General features: G+C 37.9%; 1 protein-coding gene across 4 annotated transcripts in view; it reads left to right on the top strand.

Annotated features, from left to right (window-relative positions):
- The window catches only part of SETD2 (SET domain containing 2, histone lysine methyltransferase), a 75,566-nt gene that overhangs the window by 46,904 nt on the left and 11,182 nt on the right, over positions 1-17,480 (top strand). For 3 of the 4 annotated variants that reach the window (XM_061128761.1, XM_061128763.1, XM_061128762.1), the window contains exons 12-16: positions 97-759; positions 11,139-11,187; positions 12,371-12,554; positions 14,272-14,941; positions 16,311-16,445. In XM_061128761.1, the coding sequence (XP_060984744.1) occupies positions 97-759; positions 11,139-11,187; positions 12,371-12,554; positions 14,272-14,941; positions 16,311-16,445 (1,701 nt within the window). Of the gene's footprint in view, positions 1-96; positions 760-3,544; positions 3,656-11,138; positions 11,188-12,370; positions 12,555-14,271; positions 14,942-16,310; positions 16,446-17,480 lie in introns of those variants that run through there. The other variant, XM_061128764.1, reaches the window with a different exon arrangement.

Genomic DNA, 17,480 nt, shown 5'->3' on the forward strand with positions numbered 1-17,480 from the left:
ATAAGACAGTAAAAACCACTGTTTCTACAGAGTTGATCTGAGGCTCATGAAAAGTCAACTGTACAATGTGATTTTTTTTTTATTGTGTTTAATTAGATTATAAAGACTCTGGAACATTTACCTATTCCTACTAAAAATATGTTGGAGGAAAGCAAAGTACTTCCTGTTATTCAACGTTGGTCTCAAACCAAGACTGCTATCCCTCAGCTGAGTGAAGGAGATGGGTATTCTAGTGAAAATACATCACGTGCTCACACACCACTCAACACACCTGATCCTTCCACCAAGTTGAGCACAGAAGCTGACACAGACACCCCCAAGAAGCTCATGTTTCGCAGACTTAAAATTATAAGTGAAAATAGCATGGACAGTGCAATCTCTGATGCTACCAGTGAGCTAGAAGGCAAGGATGGCAAAGAGGACCTTGACCAGTTAGAGAATGTCCCCATAGAAGAAGAGGAAGAGTTACAGCCGCAACAGCTACTCACACAACAGCTGCCCGAAACTAAAGTTGATAGTGAAATTGCTCTGGAGGCCAGTAAGCTCCCCACGTCTGAACCGGAGGCTGACACTGAAATAGAGCATAAAGAGAGCAGTGGCACAAAACTCGACGAACCTATTGCTGAGGAAACACCATCCCAAGATGAAGAGGAGGGTGTATCTGATGTGGAGAGTGAGAGGAGTCAGGAACCACCAGACAAAACAGTAGATATAAGTGATTTGGCCACCAAGCTCCTGGACAGTTGGAAAGACCTAAAGGTAAGAGAACATTTCTGTTCATTTTAACCTGAGTTACCCAGGTTTAGAATTCCATAAACTTTCAGTTGAATTACCTACTTTTCTAGCTTTGTGTACTTTTGAAAAATGGAATGCTATCTCTCTGTCAGCCAATTATAAGTGTTTCTATAAATAATGTCTTTTAAACTTTGACCAGAGATGTCAGCCAAACCAATACACAGATATCCCCTTTTTCCTTGCTTGCAAAAGTATATCACAGTAGTAAACTTAATCATTCAAGTGGTCTTTACATTAAAAACAAAAATCCTTTGAGTAACAAACGTGAGTCTACATTTGAAGAGTCTATGTAAGGAAAAAAATGAATGTTGAAAATAGTTGGAAATTAATTTATTGGATTAACTAGAAATTAGTTAAAATTAATTGGAAAGCCAGGGTACTCTAGCAAGTTCTCATCAAAAATGACTAAACATAAATTATTTGTTCCAGTAAAACAACTTTATATGGAGCTAATTCACATCAGTTTTATTATTGTTTCTGAACTAGGCCTAGTTTTAAACGCCTGTTTCTTTGGCCAAAAGAAAAAAACAGAGAGTTCTGGAACTGTTACATCTAATATGTATTTAATTGTTTGTTCAAGTATGTAGCATGATGTGCAGGGTTTTCTTTGCAGAGAACCCAGTCTGGGTCTTGGATAAAACAGAAGTGAATAACAGGGTGAGCCTAGGAGAGATGTGGTAAATTTTGATTGTAAGTGATTTGGATCTGGGATCCAGGTCTTGTGGACTCTGTGAGAATAGGTTACTACCTAGCCACTCTTTCTGTTCCTCCTTTCTTCTGCCAGAGGTGAACAACCAGATAAGCCAGGAATACAGACTTGTAACAAACTGGACACCTGGCCCTCTCAGTTCCCAGTTCTGTGGCTGCAAACCTCCCCCCATTACGCCCACCATTGGGCCTGTAGGGAGCTGGCCTCAGGCTGAGCAGGACGAGCAGTCGGTTGTTTGTGTGCTGCGCTTATTTTTGCATTTGTGATTTACTGTGTTGAGACCCTTCTTTAAGTATGGTGTGGTTTCAGCTCTCGTTTACCCATTTGAGCTCTTACCCATGCTACTCTCTTCGATCACTTACAGTTCAGCATAAACTCAGCCTTAAGCCTTATGAAATCTGTCCTTTTATAAATACGAAAAGAAAGATTCAAAGTTAGTCTGTTTATGATACAGCATGTGAACACAGGGACTGTAATTACTCTTAATCGAAAGAGTACCTGGGACAGTCATATGTGTGAACCTTTATTTAAGGCCTGCTTTGTTGAGGGCACAGGAGTCTCTGGAAGAAGTCCCTCCTGTGTTTGGAGACTGCTGTTAGAGCCTGTATTAAGACTGACTCAGTAAAGAAGGTGGAGATGGAGACAGGCACACAGGTGAAGATAGAAAAGCCCTGACAGACAGCTTTGTGAGAGCGGGGTGGTAGACCTAGCAGTTCACTTTTGCCTGAGAAGGCTCTGATTGACATAATTTTTTTTTTAAAAAGACATAATCACCTTAATTTCTTGAAAAGCTATCTCTTCTTAAAATCTAAAATAAATATTTTGTTTCTTTATATGGTAATTTTTAAAATTATAATTGTAATGATATAAATTATTCTCTGGGATATCTTTAACTCAGATGTGACTGGTACTTTAAACTCATACTCCAGACATAAATTTTTTTGAGTCCTACCAAATTATTTCTTCCCCTGCTTATTGTCCTCCCATCTGAAAGGTCAGCATGGTTGCACAGTACTATCTGGATTGATCCTCTTGACTTGAGATTTAGAATTTTACTTGTACCTAAAGTATATCCTTCTTCACCTTCATACTTTGGATTTATCCCATTCTTAGCATCAAGGAAGTCATTAAATAAAATCTTCCTTCTTCAAACTTTCTAATTTGCTCTGGAATCATTACCCATCTAGAATTGCAGTACTGAGAAATGTTTTTGTTTGACTGAACTGTGATGTTTTGTTATGCATTGGTACTGGAGTTCTTAATCCATCTGTCATTCTGATTAACATTTACCATGGTTCTAATTTCAAAACTGATTATAGTTGTCCTTAAAATATATATACTTTAGCTAGGGACCCATAATTTGAACATGTTTTAGAGAAACACCTTGACTTGATGTGATTTGTATATATCCATCCTGTTCCCGGCATTGAAAGAGTTAACTGCTTCTGTCTGACTTCCACCTATGTGTTCAAGTAAACGTTGGCAGAAAAGAAAATGTTCAACCAACCTTTTTAAAGCACCTGTTACCAAGCACGTGTTAGTTGCTGGTGTTAATTCCAAGATTACACTAAAAAGCCTTGACCTAAGACTGGTTATGTTAGCCACTCCAAGCTTCCTTGACCTTCCCAGGCCTCTGTAACATTGCTGGACCTGTGTTCCACTTGGCCTGTCTGCGTACTGGATGGAGTGAAGAACTCAAAGGGGTTGCCTCAGATTTCTTAGCCCTTGCTTTAGCTGTGAAGGCAGACAGTAGGGACCAGCAGGGAGTGAAAGAGGGTGGGAGGGAAGGGAGCGGAGCTTCGGGAATGACTCTTTGTCCTCGCAGGCCTGATGATGACCCCCCTTGTAACCTGAACCTTTCCATCCAGCTTCTCAGGGCAGCACGGAGCTTGTTAACATCACCAGCTGACCATGTGTCTCCTTTTCTCAACTCCATTTCCAACTTCGTGCTGAAGACACACAAGAACCTAGCGTGCATTCTGTGAAGAAACAGGAAGATGGTTGGGAAGTTGGATGATGCATGAAAAATAAAATAGGTGAAAAGAGGACAGAGGTGGTTAACTCACTGGCGCCGGCGTTATTTTGGTGCGTCCATTGCCGACAATGGATGTCGTTCTGGGAAAATCCCGACTCCTGGCGAGAAAGGATTAAGTGAGCTACTTTTTCTATACCTCTATACACAGGACCACTGCCTTGGTTACAAAAGGCTTACACATTTTTGACTCCTAAAGTAGACCTCAACAAGAAACATCACTTAGCACATTGCTACACATGAGCATATATTCATTTTCACATGCAAATCAACTAGGCGACATTTTCAGCAGGGGCATGTGCATCTGTTTCTGTTTGTAAAAGGAATTGTTGTACATCACCCCTCGTGCTGAAAATATACCCTAGACTTCACAGGGCAAAACAGCTGGTTATAAGTGATGATTAATTATAATTTGACTGGAAAATCTTCTTTCACTTGGATCATGAGAAGAAGAGGTAAGGTTCCTGTGCATTTGGCAGCTTCAATTGCAGTTAAACAGCTGAGAGATTGTGATGGCTAGTGATTCCAGAGCCTCTTTTATGAACACTTAGGTCACAGGATGTGTGTCTCCTTATGGTGAAGTTTGAGTAGTTAGTTACCTCTGGATTAGATGATTTAAGGAACATTTTGTATATGTGATAAGGTGAACTTTTCTTGAGGACCATCCTTATTATCTTTTTCTTCTTTATCTCAAGATATTATCTTTATTTATTTATCTTTTAAGTTTTGGTTTTCTGGCCGAGAGGCATGTGGGATCTTAGTTCCCGACCAGGGATCCAGCCCACACCCTCTGCATTGGAAGGCAAAGTCTTAACCCCTGGACTGCCAGGGAAGTCCCTCAAAACATCTTTAAAAACATATATTTTCCTAGAAAGTTAAGCATCGAACTCTCTAGAGAAGTTTTAAATAATATAGAGTTACTCAACTGAAAAGTTTTGAGCTTGGGGGAATTCCCTGGCAGTCCACTGATTAGGACTCCGTACTTTAACTACCGAGGGTCCTGGTTTGACGCCCAGTCGAGGAACTAAGATTCCACTAGCCTTGCGGCCAAAAAAAAAAAGTTTTGTCACTGCTTGGAATTTTGGTTCCTAACTAATATTATATGTGAAATCTACTGTGTAACATTTCAAAATGAAATGATGTGCCCTGAATTTCTTTTTTTTTTTCCCTGAATTTCTATAAATTTCAAAATCCTTAGTAAAGATTATTCTGTATCCATAAGGGTCAATATTAGTTATCCTTTTCATTACAATTCAGAATTGCCCCCAAAGAGCACTATTTTGGATACCACTGTGTTGAATTTTTGTAATAAATATCTGACTTGATAAAAGACAAGCATGGTTTAAAACTTAGTAGTAGTCTGGGTTTTTTATTATCAGATAATTTATCTAAATTATGGGTTGGCCCAGTCTGCCACACTGCTTTGTTTTGTAAATGAAGTTTTAGGGAGAGCAAAGCCACATTCATGTATTTACATGCTGTCTGTGGCTGCTTTTGCACTGCGCTGGTAGAGCTAAGTAGTTAGCTGCACCAGACTGGATGGCCAGCAAAGCCTAAAGTATTTACTATGTTGTTCTTCACAGAAGAAGTTTGCCAACACCTCCTCTAAATGATACAGAATCTGGCTGCTCTAAACATTCCGATTGTGAATGAAGTCATTTTGACAGTTTATTCTTTAATGTGAGCTCTTAATTCTATTTCCCTAAAGACATAATGATCGTGTTTCCATAGCCCGTGAAGTTACTTTTTTTTAAAAAAAAAGCCTTGACTCTGTTTAGGATAAGTTACTTTGAGTGATTTGGATGTAGGACTTATCTTAAGAAAATTATATACATTATGGAATCTCTGGGCTAGAAGACAGCTGTAATGAATGTTGTTTTTCCCTCAGGACCATGATCAAGTTAGTCGGAAACTTAAGAAGTTTTTCAAGTACAGATAAGTTGGTATAATCCAGTTTTATATATAACCATAATGAGACTATATAAATTTTCCTTCTTAATGTTCTTTTAATTCTGATGTAATTTAAGATTTATAGGAAAACTGAAGGAATAATATTCTTTATTCTTCATGTAATACACATTCCAGTGACAAATGTAGTTAAAAACAGTAAAACATTCCTCTAAACCTTTCATTCAGATTCCCCAATGTTAGCATTTTACCAAATTTACCTCATCATTTTCTCTTATTTTTTTTTTTTTAACTTTTAGAGAGTAAGTTAACAGATCTGACGCCCACTGTGCCTAGATATTTTTGAGTGTTTATTTCCCAAATACAGGGATATTCTTCTGTATAACTTCATTGTACTTACCAAAATCAGCATATTGCAGTGACACAATACTATTAATCTTTTAAAAAGGCCTCATTCAAATTTTGCCAGTTGTGCACATAATGTTCTCTTTAGAAAAAAAGATAAGAAAATTTGTGATTCAGAGTGTAACCTGAGATCAAGTGTTACATTGAGTTTTTATCTCTTTAGTATCCTTTAATCTGAAATAGTTCCTCAATCTTTGTCTTTTATAAATTTCACATTTTTGAATATTTTAAAATTTTTCTAGAATACCCCTCAATTTGGTTTTGTCTGGAGTTGTGCTTGGTTCATTTATCTCATTACTGGCATTATCAACTTTGATCGCTTGGTTAAGGTGGTGTCTCCTAGGATTCTCCAATGTAAAGTTACTATCGTCCCCTATATAAAAAAAAGTGTCATATAGGAGCACCTTTAGATATTACAAATACTTGGTTTTTTGTGAAATTTATCCACCCATTGACTTGGCCTGAATCTCATGCAACTATGGTTTTTAACAAATGGTGATTTTCTAATCCAGCCTTCCTTTTTCTGTATTTGTATACAGTGGTAGCAGACTTACCAGGTTTCTAAAATTACTTGCTTAGATGCCTGTTTCTCCTCACAGGACCATGAGATCAAGGGCAGAGACTGTTCTTTAATCCTTGTAGTAAGAGTTCCTTTTATCATGGTGTCTCTGTAGTAACAGTTGTAGTAATGTTACCACTTAAGAATAGTGGATGACCCTCTGTGCCCCTCTAGTCTGTGCTCCATTCAGTCTCCAGGGTGATCATTTTGGAAATATACCTGCATTCATGTCAAAGTTGTATTGAAAACTTTTAAGTGGTTCCTCATTACATTGTTAAAGTTAAGTCCATTTTTCTTAACAAAGCTTGCATACCATGGTGTAATCTGGTCCTTATTTATTTATACATTCACACCTCAAGCGTTTCTGATCTTCCAATGGGACAGTACTACTGATGTTCATACACGCGCACACACACACACACACTCTTTGATTCATTTCTGAGAAGACTTTTATTTAGACGCCTCTGCTCACTTAAGTTTCATCCTTTCCCCTGAAAGTCATTCCTTTTTCTCAAAGATAAGAGTATTCTGCCTTTTCTTTATGCTCTCATAACATCCTTTCCAGTCACAGCAGATAACATTTCATAACTGTACACTGTGCAGAGGCAGAGACTGTGTCTGTCGTGGTCATTCGCGTCTCCCCAGAGCACTGAGAGAGTGTAGTATGTAGTTTGGCACTTCATAAGTATTTGAATGATGAAGGTCCTTCTTTTTCCATGACCACACTGCTTCTTGAATCCATAGTGTATATTTTATTTGATAGGTGGTCAGAAAATACTAGACTGAGTGTCATGTAATCTTTCCAGCCCTGTGTAAAGTAAGTGGTGGTATTTTTATCAACTGTAAAATGGAAAGAAACACACCCATGAGGTTGTAATTTAACTTTAAGCAACAGTTGAAAATTAATTCAGGTCTTCTGATTGCAATCCTATATTCTTTCTACTCCTTTTTCTGATCCAAAAATAGTGATTGCTATAGCCTTCCTGGACAACTCATGTTATATACCTTTGCTGAATACTTTTCAGATTTCCTTCAATCTGTTTCTGTTTTTGTAGCTAATAATTCCCAAAGTGAAAGTGTTAAGTCACTTAGTTGTGTCCAACTCCTTGTGACCCCGTGGACTGTAGCCCACCAGGCTCCTCTGTCCATGGAATTCTTCAGGCAGGAATACTGGAGTGGGTAGCCATTCCCTTCTCAGGGGCTCTTCCTGACCCAGCGATTGAACCCAAGTCTCCTGCATTGCAGGCAGATTCTTTACCATCTGAGCCACCAGGGAAGCTGTTCTTAAATCATACAAATGACCGTCTTAGTGTTTTGCTCGAGTATCTTTTTTTCCTTAATGCTGCAGAGATCAACCTGTGATCCATGATTAAACTTAAAGGGATTTTTCTTCCCTTTCCCTTTTCTTTTCCTCTCCCCCTTTCTCTCTCCCTTTAAAAATGTGAAAAGCCATTCTTAGCTGGGGTTGAAGGGATACTTAAGGAACCAAGCTGCAGGTCAGACTTTGTGGTGAAGTCAGTAAAAATAATATTGAAGAAGTTGGAAAAGAAATACACAAGGACACTAGTACATGAGAAGCATTTTCAGAGAAAGTATTGAAACGATTCTGATGTACTGTTGAGTAAGAGTGTTGCATCATGTTATCAGTTAATTATTTGGAAAAAGTATAACAAAAATGTCACCAGTTGATTCATCTTTTGGGGGGAAGAGTTGTTGAAGTTTTCTTTCAACATAATGATTTCGGAATTACAAATGTTAGTGAGCTGGTGAATTTGCAGATACACAATCTCTGGATAAAGAGGATAGATAGAATTATGAAATATGTGGCTTTTTGTCTGAGTGCTTTTACCTAGCATGGTGTTTTCAGACCTTACCCGCATTGTAGCGTGTGTCAGTAGCTAATTCCATTTTACGGCTGAATAATGCTCCATTGTATGGATGCAGTTTTCTACCTGTCTTAATATGAGCCAGAATGAGACTGGGGGGAGAAGGCAGCGATAAACCCGTATGCAGACTTGCTAAGTCATAATCTTTTTGTCGCCTGTTTGATTTGTTGCTGTTCAGTCGCTCAGTCGTGTCCTGCTCTTTGCGACCCCATGGACTGCAGCACGCCGGGCTTCCGTATCCTTCACCATCTCCTGGAGTTTGCTCAAACTCATGTCCATTGAGTTGGTGATGCCATCCAACTGTCTCATCCTCTGTCGTTCCCTTCTCCTGCCTTCAGTCTTGCCCAGCTTCATTTGATGTTCTTTGCCTTTTTAGTCAGAAGTATTTTATATTTCTTTAATTCTGAAAAAAATCACCTTCATTATTTCTCAAAATAGTTCCTTCTCTCCTAGAATTCCTTTTACCTGAAGTTGTCACTTTTAACTTCTAGTCTCCATATCTCATAACTTTGCTTTCACATTTTCTTTTTGTGTGCCCTTCCATCAATAAAAATGGCACCTTGCTCAGAGTCTTTTCTTTTTTGTTCTTGGTCTTGTCATCATTTAGGAAAAAAGATTTGTTTGATTCATAATACACAATTCTGTCTGTACTTGATAACAGGGAAAAATAATCTAGTCTTAGTTGTAAAAAAAAAAATCTGTTATTACAGAATATATAATCTGATATCTATATAATAAAAGGTAAAATTTAATTATACTCTCATTGTAAAGCATTTTGTTCTCAAAGTCTTGTTTAGCTAAAGAACAGTCTAATCAGTGCTAAATTTTTATACTTTCCAGAAAAAGTAATCTTACAAAGTATTGTTTTGTAATTTTAATCCTTTTTCTACAGTCTGTTCTGTGCGTTCATTTGAAATGTGTTTAAAAAAAAAAAAATTTGCTGGAGTGCTTTGCCAACAAACTTCCCATGCATACTTTTTGAGGCTGTTGGAAGAAAACATCCCAGTTTAGACTCACTCATTGACCTGTTGGCAGTAGGTAATTTAGTCAAGGAAGGGGGATAGGTTGGAATGCATAGTCTTCCCTATACATTGTGTACAGTGTAGAGAGTCCTCTATAGGCAGACTCAGTCCAAGAGGAAAAAGAGCCCAGATGGCGCTGAACTGAGGACGTAAACATAGTTCTTTTGTCAGATTCTCCCTTATGAGGAAGAAATGAGTGAGGGCTATTAAGAGAAGCCAGTAGTTCAGTGGTTGTTAACCTTCTCTGGACTTCAGAATCATCTGGGGAGCTTCTAAAAAATACAGATGCCTGGGACTCATTCCCAGAATTTTAGGTTCAGTTTGTTTGGGATAGTACATCTATAAGTTTCCTGGAGTGATCTAAGCGTGCCCCCAGAATTGAGAATTGCAGCTCTAGTGGAAATCCTACATAGGAAAGGCTAGGTGGATGGTGGATTTTTACTACATTTGTGCATAAATCCACAAAATAGCACTCCTTTCCAGAATAATGCCACTTTGTCATCTGGACAGATGTGCTCTGGAGTCAGGGCAAAAGTGCTCTGATAGCATCAGTTGCTAAACTTTTTAAGTAAGTTTTCTCACTTGTAAAATGGAGATAACAACCTATGAGAGTTGTTTTGAAACTTAAATAAAGATTATGCATTTGAAATGCTTGGCATGACACCTGGCACACAGGATAAGTGCACATTTAATAATGTCATCATATTTATATTAGATAATTTATCAGCATGCATGGAGTATTACTGAAGGGTTCTTTTAAAAATCTATATTCATATAGATTGCCATGTATGTGTATAGTCCCCATTTGGCATTTTTAATGGCAGCTGAATATTACATCTTGGTCTTTCCTCAGTTGTGTGTTATATGGGTTATTTTCATTTTCCACAGATGTTGCTAGAACCAAAAATCACGTAGAAAGATTTTCCTTGGAGTACAGTTCCTTGAAAAATGGGATTACCAGGTCATATTGTATGTGGTCAGTATTTAAAAAAAAAAAAACTCTAAAGCAAGGGTTTTATATGATGTACTATTGAGAATGTGTGGCTGTGCTGTTTGCCCACTCAACCAGGTGACTGGATAAGGAAGAATGTGTCCAAGAGCTGCTTGATGGACTTAAAACAGTGAGAGATTTTCAGGAAACAGATTCATTTCTAGGCTTTAGATTCATACAGCAAGAAAAATTACCTCAAGACTTAGTTTATATTTCTCAAGAACAATCTTAATAGAGATGGTATTTGAAGAGCCACAATGATCTAAAACTTTTCTTTTTAAAAATAACAGCAGCAGTGTAAGAGTTACATTTAGCTATTAGTCAAATTGATTCTGTATTTGTAGGAAAATACGCTGAAAATCAGGAATTATCTTTACACATGTTATTTTTCTGAGATGTGAAGCTGTTATTACTAACCTTTTATTTCTGTAAGTAGCAATGGCAAGTGAGATGTTCGAAATGTTCACATGAATACTCTCAGAAAAGAAACTATAGATGACTTCATTTTATATGCAGACAGTCTTATGGAAATTAGGACTTTTCAGGAGGTGTATTCCTGCCAGAAATAATGCCCTAGTTACTTAATCTGCTGCTTGGCTAATGAGGTCATACAAGCCTGGTAGATGTTTAAAAAGAAATATGTATTTGTGTTATATATATTTTTTAAGGGACCAGGATCTATTCTTATTTAAAGCCAAATATAAGTAAATTTTTGAAGAATAATTAAATACCAGACTATTCCTCCCCGTTTCTTTGTTGCCAGTGTGAAATAACACAGTTATCACTTCCACTCTTCACTAATAACCCTTCTTTTGGTTTGTGTTTTTGCAGGAGGTATATCGAATTCCGAAGAAAAGTCAAACTGAAAAGGAGAGCACAAGTAGGTATTCAGAGATATTTTGTGCATGAAAAATGCGAAGTGAAAGTGTTAGTCGCTCAGTCATGTCTGACTTTGCAGCCCCATGGACTGTAGCCTACCAGGCTCCTCTGTGCATGGAATTTTCTAGGCAAGAATAGTGGAGTGGTTTGCCATCCCATTCTCCAGGGATCTTCCTGACCCAGGGACTGCACCCGGGTCTCCTGATTGAAGGCACGTTCTTTACCATCAGAGAAGCCATTGATTTCCCATGCTACCACTCAGTGTCAAGCAGCTTAAAAGCTCAGAACTTTTAACACTCAGAAGGATTGTGAAGTACTTTGGGAAATATGTAGTCTAGCTTTTTCCTCATTTTAAAATATGAGGAAATCAGCTTCTATATATAAGATGATTTCTCTGCTTCACATTTTCAAAGGTGCAGAGTCAAAATATATGCTACTGGTATGATTCCTTTTCTTATTTTACACATATATAGTGAAGAAATAGCCACATTTTAAGGAAATTAACACAAGGGAAAGGAACCTGGATTTGAAGGAGGAAATGGTCATTGGGCAGATCAAAGTGAAACTAGATAATAATACTTCTGAGTAGTGCTTAGGGCTGCTTTTGGAGCAGTGGCAGTGGAATTGGGTGAGAACCATTCTGGGTAAAGAGACTGAGTGAAGAGGGTTAGCTTCCATCTTTGAGTAGGAAACTGGCATTTGTTTTTTTTGAGATGTAGCTCTTTGGCTTTGATAACTTCCTGAGTTACTGCCATTTTTTTTTTTATAAGAGACTTTTCTATTGAGGTTGTCATGCTTTAGCATGCCAGGCTGTTATTCTACAAATTGTAAATATGCAGCATTATAAGGGCAGTGGAAGGCTTTTGCATTTTGAATTGAAAAGCCTTATTAAAGGTATCCGGAACATCTTGCGTGTAGGTGTTCCACAGAACTTGTTAGAAATGATGAAAGCTTGAACTGAGACTTTGGAGGAAAAAGGTAGAAAAGGGCATTCATGGAAGTGTCTTTTAGGGAGTAAAGCACACAGGCATACAAGACCTTGTGTCTCGTCCAACTTCAGGACTGGGTATGTGAAGGAGAGTCCATAGATCCATTTGTTGGATAGAAATTTTATTATATAGTTGATACACTATCATGTGGAGAAAAGTCTTCAAGTAAATTTTTTTAAAACCCTTTTCCCTTAGTAACCGAACGAGGAAGGGATGCTGTAGGCTTCAGAGATCAAACAGTTGCCCCAAAGACTCCTAACAGGTCAAGAGAGAGAGACCCAGACAAACAAACTCAAATTAAAGAGAAAAGGAAACGAAGGGGCTCCCTCTCACCACCTTCTTCTGCCTATGAGCGGGGAACCAAAAGGCCAGATGACCGGTAAGTGGCCTCTGTGAGTTATTCTTTGTCTCGAGCAACTCATTTTTTGAGAACCCAAGCAACACACTTCTGATTGGGGACAACATGGGCTTTTGTAATAAATGTATTCATAAATATTGAGATATAGTCTCTTTTGACAGTAATAATATTGTAAAGACTAATAGATTTTTGTTATTCGAATGTTTGACTTCATAACATTTAAGTGCTATTTGAGGAGTCAAAGATTTGTTCTTTAAGGGGGTGTATCGGTTGATGGGAGATAACCTTTCAAAAATAATAGTAATTCTTCCAAAGTCAGAACTTTTGTTTTCTAGTGACTGTTGTGCCATACTTGTTCCAAATGTTTGATCCCTGTGGCAGAGGCTGTCTTTGTCATGCTGGTAGAAAAACAGGCCACATGATCACCTCCTGGGAACTAGAAAACATTTGTTCACAAGAAGGTCTTTTTAAATTAAATATACTTAAAAAAAAATTGAGATGCAGTAGTTATGTAATGCAGTTGTCAGAATTTTTTTTATTATGTGTTGTTCATTAAATTTTGTCTTTTTAAGCTCTAGGGGTTCTTTTTCTATATTCTAAATATAATTCTGCAAGTATATTTCCCTAGTTTATGACTTAGGTTTCATTTAAATACTTAGGTGTATTTAAATATTCAGGATGTGTTAATTATGATGTTATTGAATATATCATAGTATTGTATGTTTCTTTTATAGTTAATGTTTACAATATTTTAAGAAATTCTTCCCTACTTTTAAGGTGATTCTGTGTGTGTGTGTGTGTGTGTGTGTGTGTGTGTACTTTTTTTTTTTTAATGAGATTTAAGTCCTTAATCCATTGGGAATTAATTTTTTTATATATTTTACTGTAGGGACCTGGTTTCATTTTTGTCTTAGTGAATACCCAGTTGCCCCATTATCATTTACTTCTGAAAGCTCCTCTTTTTCCCACTGATCTGCACTACTGCCTCCCTCCCAACAGGTCTTCACATATAGGAGGATCTGTGTCTAGGCTCCTAAGTCTTGATAGCAAGTAGGACAAATCCTTACTTGATCTTCTGGGATGTCCCTGTCTTTTTCTCACATTTTATTCTTCTTTAGAATCTGCTTTGAGTATTTGCATATCCTCTGTCTAGTTAGGTATTCTTTAATATTTTTAGTAAAGGTAAAGGTTTTCATTAATGTTTTTAATTGTTTATAGTTTTCCTCAGGAAAATTAAAAAATACATATCTTTTAGTGTATTTATTTCTGAGAAACATACCTTTTGTTACATATTCAGTTTGGTTTTAGTGTTCAGATATGCAGTTGACCATTGCATATGTTGATCATGTTTGTTAAGCATATAAAATTCTTACTAATTTAAAGAGTGTAGAATTTTTTTTGCCCATTATGCCCTACCCTCTCCTTTTTTGTCCTTGTCAACAGTCTATATCTCATGAATTTGTTTTGGTTTTCCTTTCTAATTCTTATGCCTTGTTCATCTTACTGTGCTAGTGATACCTTCAGTGCAAATCATAGAATGAAAGCATTTTTTATCTTGGTAATTGATTTCTACTCATATTTATTGTGGGGGTTTTTTAGTATGATTTTTAGCCAGTGCCAAATGGTAGTTGGTGTGGTTAATGGTTTAGCATTGAGCGATGTAACATTTACTAGTGCTTTGGTTATGTCTCTGATTTAGGGAAAAACTTCTTGTGGTGCTTTATTGTTTTCTTTCTAGATATGATACACCAACTTCTAAAAAGAAAGTACGAATTAAAGATCGCAATAAACTTTCTACAGAGGAGCGTCGGAAGTTGTTTGAGCAAGAGGTCGCTCAGCGGGAGGCTCAGAAACAACAGCAGCAGATGCAGAACCTGGGAATGACATCTCCACTGCCCTATGACTCTCTTGGCTACAGTGCCCCTCATCACCCCTTTGCCGGCTACCCACCAGGTTATCCCATGCAGGCCTACGTGGACCCCAGCAATCCGAATGCTGGGAAGGTGCTGCTCCCCACGCCCAGCATGGACCCTGTGTGCTCTCCTGCCGCTTATGACCACCCTCAGCCCTTGGTGGGACACTCTACAGAGCCCCTCGCTGCCCCCCCGCCTGTCCCAGTGGTGCCACATGTGGCAGCCCCTGTGGAAGTTTCCAGCTCCCAGTATGTGGCCCAGAGTGACGGTGTGGTGCACCAAGACTCCAGCGTCACTGTCTTGCCAGTGCCAGCCCCAGGCCCAGTCCAAGGACAGAATTACAGTGTTTGGGATTCAAACCAACAATCCGTGAGTGTACAGCAGCAGTACTCACCTGCACAGTCTCAGGCAACCATATATTACCAAGGACAGGCTTGTCCGACTGTCTATGGTGTGACGTCACCCTATTCACAGACAACTCCACCAATTGTGCAGGTAACTAATTTTGGAAACCCTCTTTTCTGTTTTACTGTCTGTTTATGGGTTGTTAAATCTGATGAAGATGGGTGTCCTGCCTTTGAGCACTTTTAGGTTGCTAATTTTGAATATACTAATTATCTGTTTTGTCACAAGTTATTTAACAGCTTAAGACAATAAGTTATTATCTCATAGTTCCTGTGGGTCAGGAATTCAGAAGCCCTTTTGCTGGATGGTTCTGGCTCAGAGTCTTTGATAGAATTACAGTCAAGCTCTTAAGCAGGGCCGTACTGATCTGAAGGCTAGACAGAGGATGGAACGTTTACTTTCAAGCTCACTCACATTGTTAGCTGGTCTTGGTTCCTTACTCCACTCTAAATAGGACTGCTGACAGTATTCCAGCTGGTTTCCCCCAAAGGGATTGAGGAGGGGGTGAGGGAGGGAGGGAACGTGACTTCTGGAAGTGTATGTTTATGGTATTTAATCAAGTTTTTAAAAACTTTTTGTAAAACCAATACATTTTAAACTTTTCTAAAAAAGAAGACTGTTTTAAGGCATCATCTTTGTCACATTCCTATGTCCCTCCCATCATTCCTCATCACCCCTTAAAGGTGAGTTGTTGTGATGGCAGAGACTCCTTGAGATGTTTCCTGTATACATTACTTAGTATTGAAGTAAAAGAAGTAATTTTTACTTCTGTTAGATTTGTGTGTGTGTGTGTGTGTGTGTGTACCAAAATTTTGCTCAGAAGACTATGACAAAGTATCCTGCTTTTTTTCTCCCTTTTTAAAGTGTCCTGCTTTGATTCTGAAAACCTAAACTGTATTAACTGCATTCATTTTTTATGATCTCTTTTACCACATGTTTATATATTTTAAGTATTTTGAATTTGGAAGTTTTTTTATCATGTTTTTCTGTGTAACATGATTCTTAACCATTTTTCCAAATTACTCTGTGTTTTTCTGTGTATGTGTTTTGATGGCTGTATAATACCACATTTGCTTGTAAGGTTATTGTTTATCCATTTTCCTGGAGTAGTTATTTAAATTGAAAGTTCTTTTTCATAATTATAAATATGACTGCACTGGACGTTCTTATACTTAGTTTTGTATGTGTGTGGTTTTCATTTCATGTTTGGCTTAGAATTAATGTTACAGTGCTAAATACGGCTGGTAAGAGAATGGGCATTATTGGTTTTTGGCTGTCAGTTTTCTTAGCTTTTTACAAAAGATTGTTTTACAAATTTGTAGTAAAATACTCACATTGAAAGTTTAAAAAAGTTAATGGATGTTTCTTCCAATCAAGATCTATGTCAACTTGAAGTCAGATACTGCTTTATTAGAGCTAGAAATGTATGAATTGTGAATTTCTTCATTTTATCTTTTAGAGTTATGCCCAGCCAAGTCTTCAGTACATCCAGGGACAACAGATGTTCACAGCTCACCCACAAGGAGTGGTGGTTCCGCCAGCCGCAGCCGTGACTACAATAGTCGCGCCAGGGCAGCCCCAGCCCTTACAGCCGGTAAGAAATATTTCAGTCAGTAAAACTGTCATTGGCTGCCTGTTGGCTTAGGGCCCCATTCTTATGACCTCTTTTAACTTTAATTACCTATTAAAGGGCCCTGTCTCCAGATACAGTCACATTGGGGGTTGGGGCTTCATATGAATTTGAGAGAGGCAGAATTCAGCTTGTAACAGTGATTATAAAGTTTTGGGGCTTCTGGGTGGCTCTGCGGTAAAGAAATCCTCCTGCAATGGAGAAGACGCAGGAGACACCACAGGTTCGATCCCTGGGTTGGGAAGATCCCCTGGAGGAGGGCATGGCAACCCACTCTAGTATTCTTGCCTTGGGGAATCTCATGGACAGAGGAACCTGAAGTTTTTATGTTTTTTCATAATGTAGCATTAAATTTTTAAAAGCTATTTGTTTAGAAAAAAAATTTTAAATTAAACTGGGGAAAAAAAGCCCCAGCAACCTGGTCACCCATTTCTATATTTTTAAAATGTAAATATGAGATTTCAAACATAGAAAATAAATAATGGATAAATGTTAACATTCCATCACATTTGTTTATGTCCTAAGTCCATTCAGCTAATCAGTACCCTGGAGTTAGTTATATGCCATTTAATATTGGTTTTTTTAAGGTCAAAAAATATTGTTCTAGATAATGAGCTGCTGAATATTTTTAAGTATGATGCATTGGATAGTGAACTTGGAGCCTGCTCTAAATTTTCTGATAGATTACTAAAAGTTCTTCATGTAAACCATCTCTGATCATTTCCCAGATTGTACCCTTCTGTATTTTTTTTTTTTTTTTTAAGAAGTATATGTCGTGTTTTTATTGAAACATACTGCTTAAGGTGACTACTTTTGTCCTTTTCAGCCACATTAAAAGAAATGTCACTGGGACTTCCCTGGCAGTCCAGTGGTTAAGGCTCCATTTTTCCACTGCAGGGGGTGCAGGTTTGATCCCTGGTTGGGGAACTAAGATCCTACAAGCCATGTGGTATAGCTAAAAAGTGAAAGAAAATAAAAAAAAGAAACATCACTGATCAA

This window comes from Dama dama, chromosome 24 (assembly GCF_033118175.1).
Source record: "Dama dama isolate Ldn47 chromosome 24, ASM3311817v1, whole genome shotgun sequence".
In the NCBI taxonomy this organism is placed as follows: domain Eukaryota; kingdom Metazoa; phylum Chordata; class Mammalia; order Artiodactyla; family Cervidae; genus Dama; species Dama dama.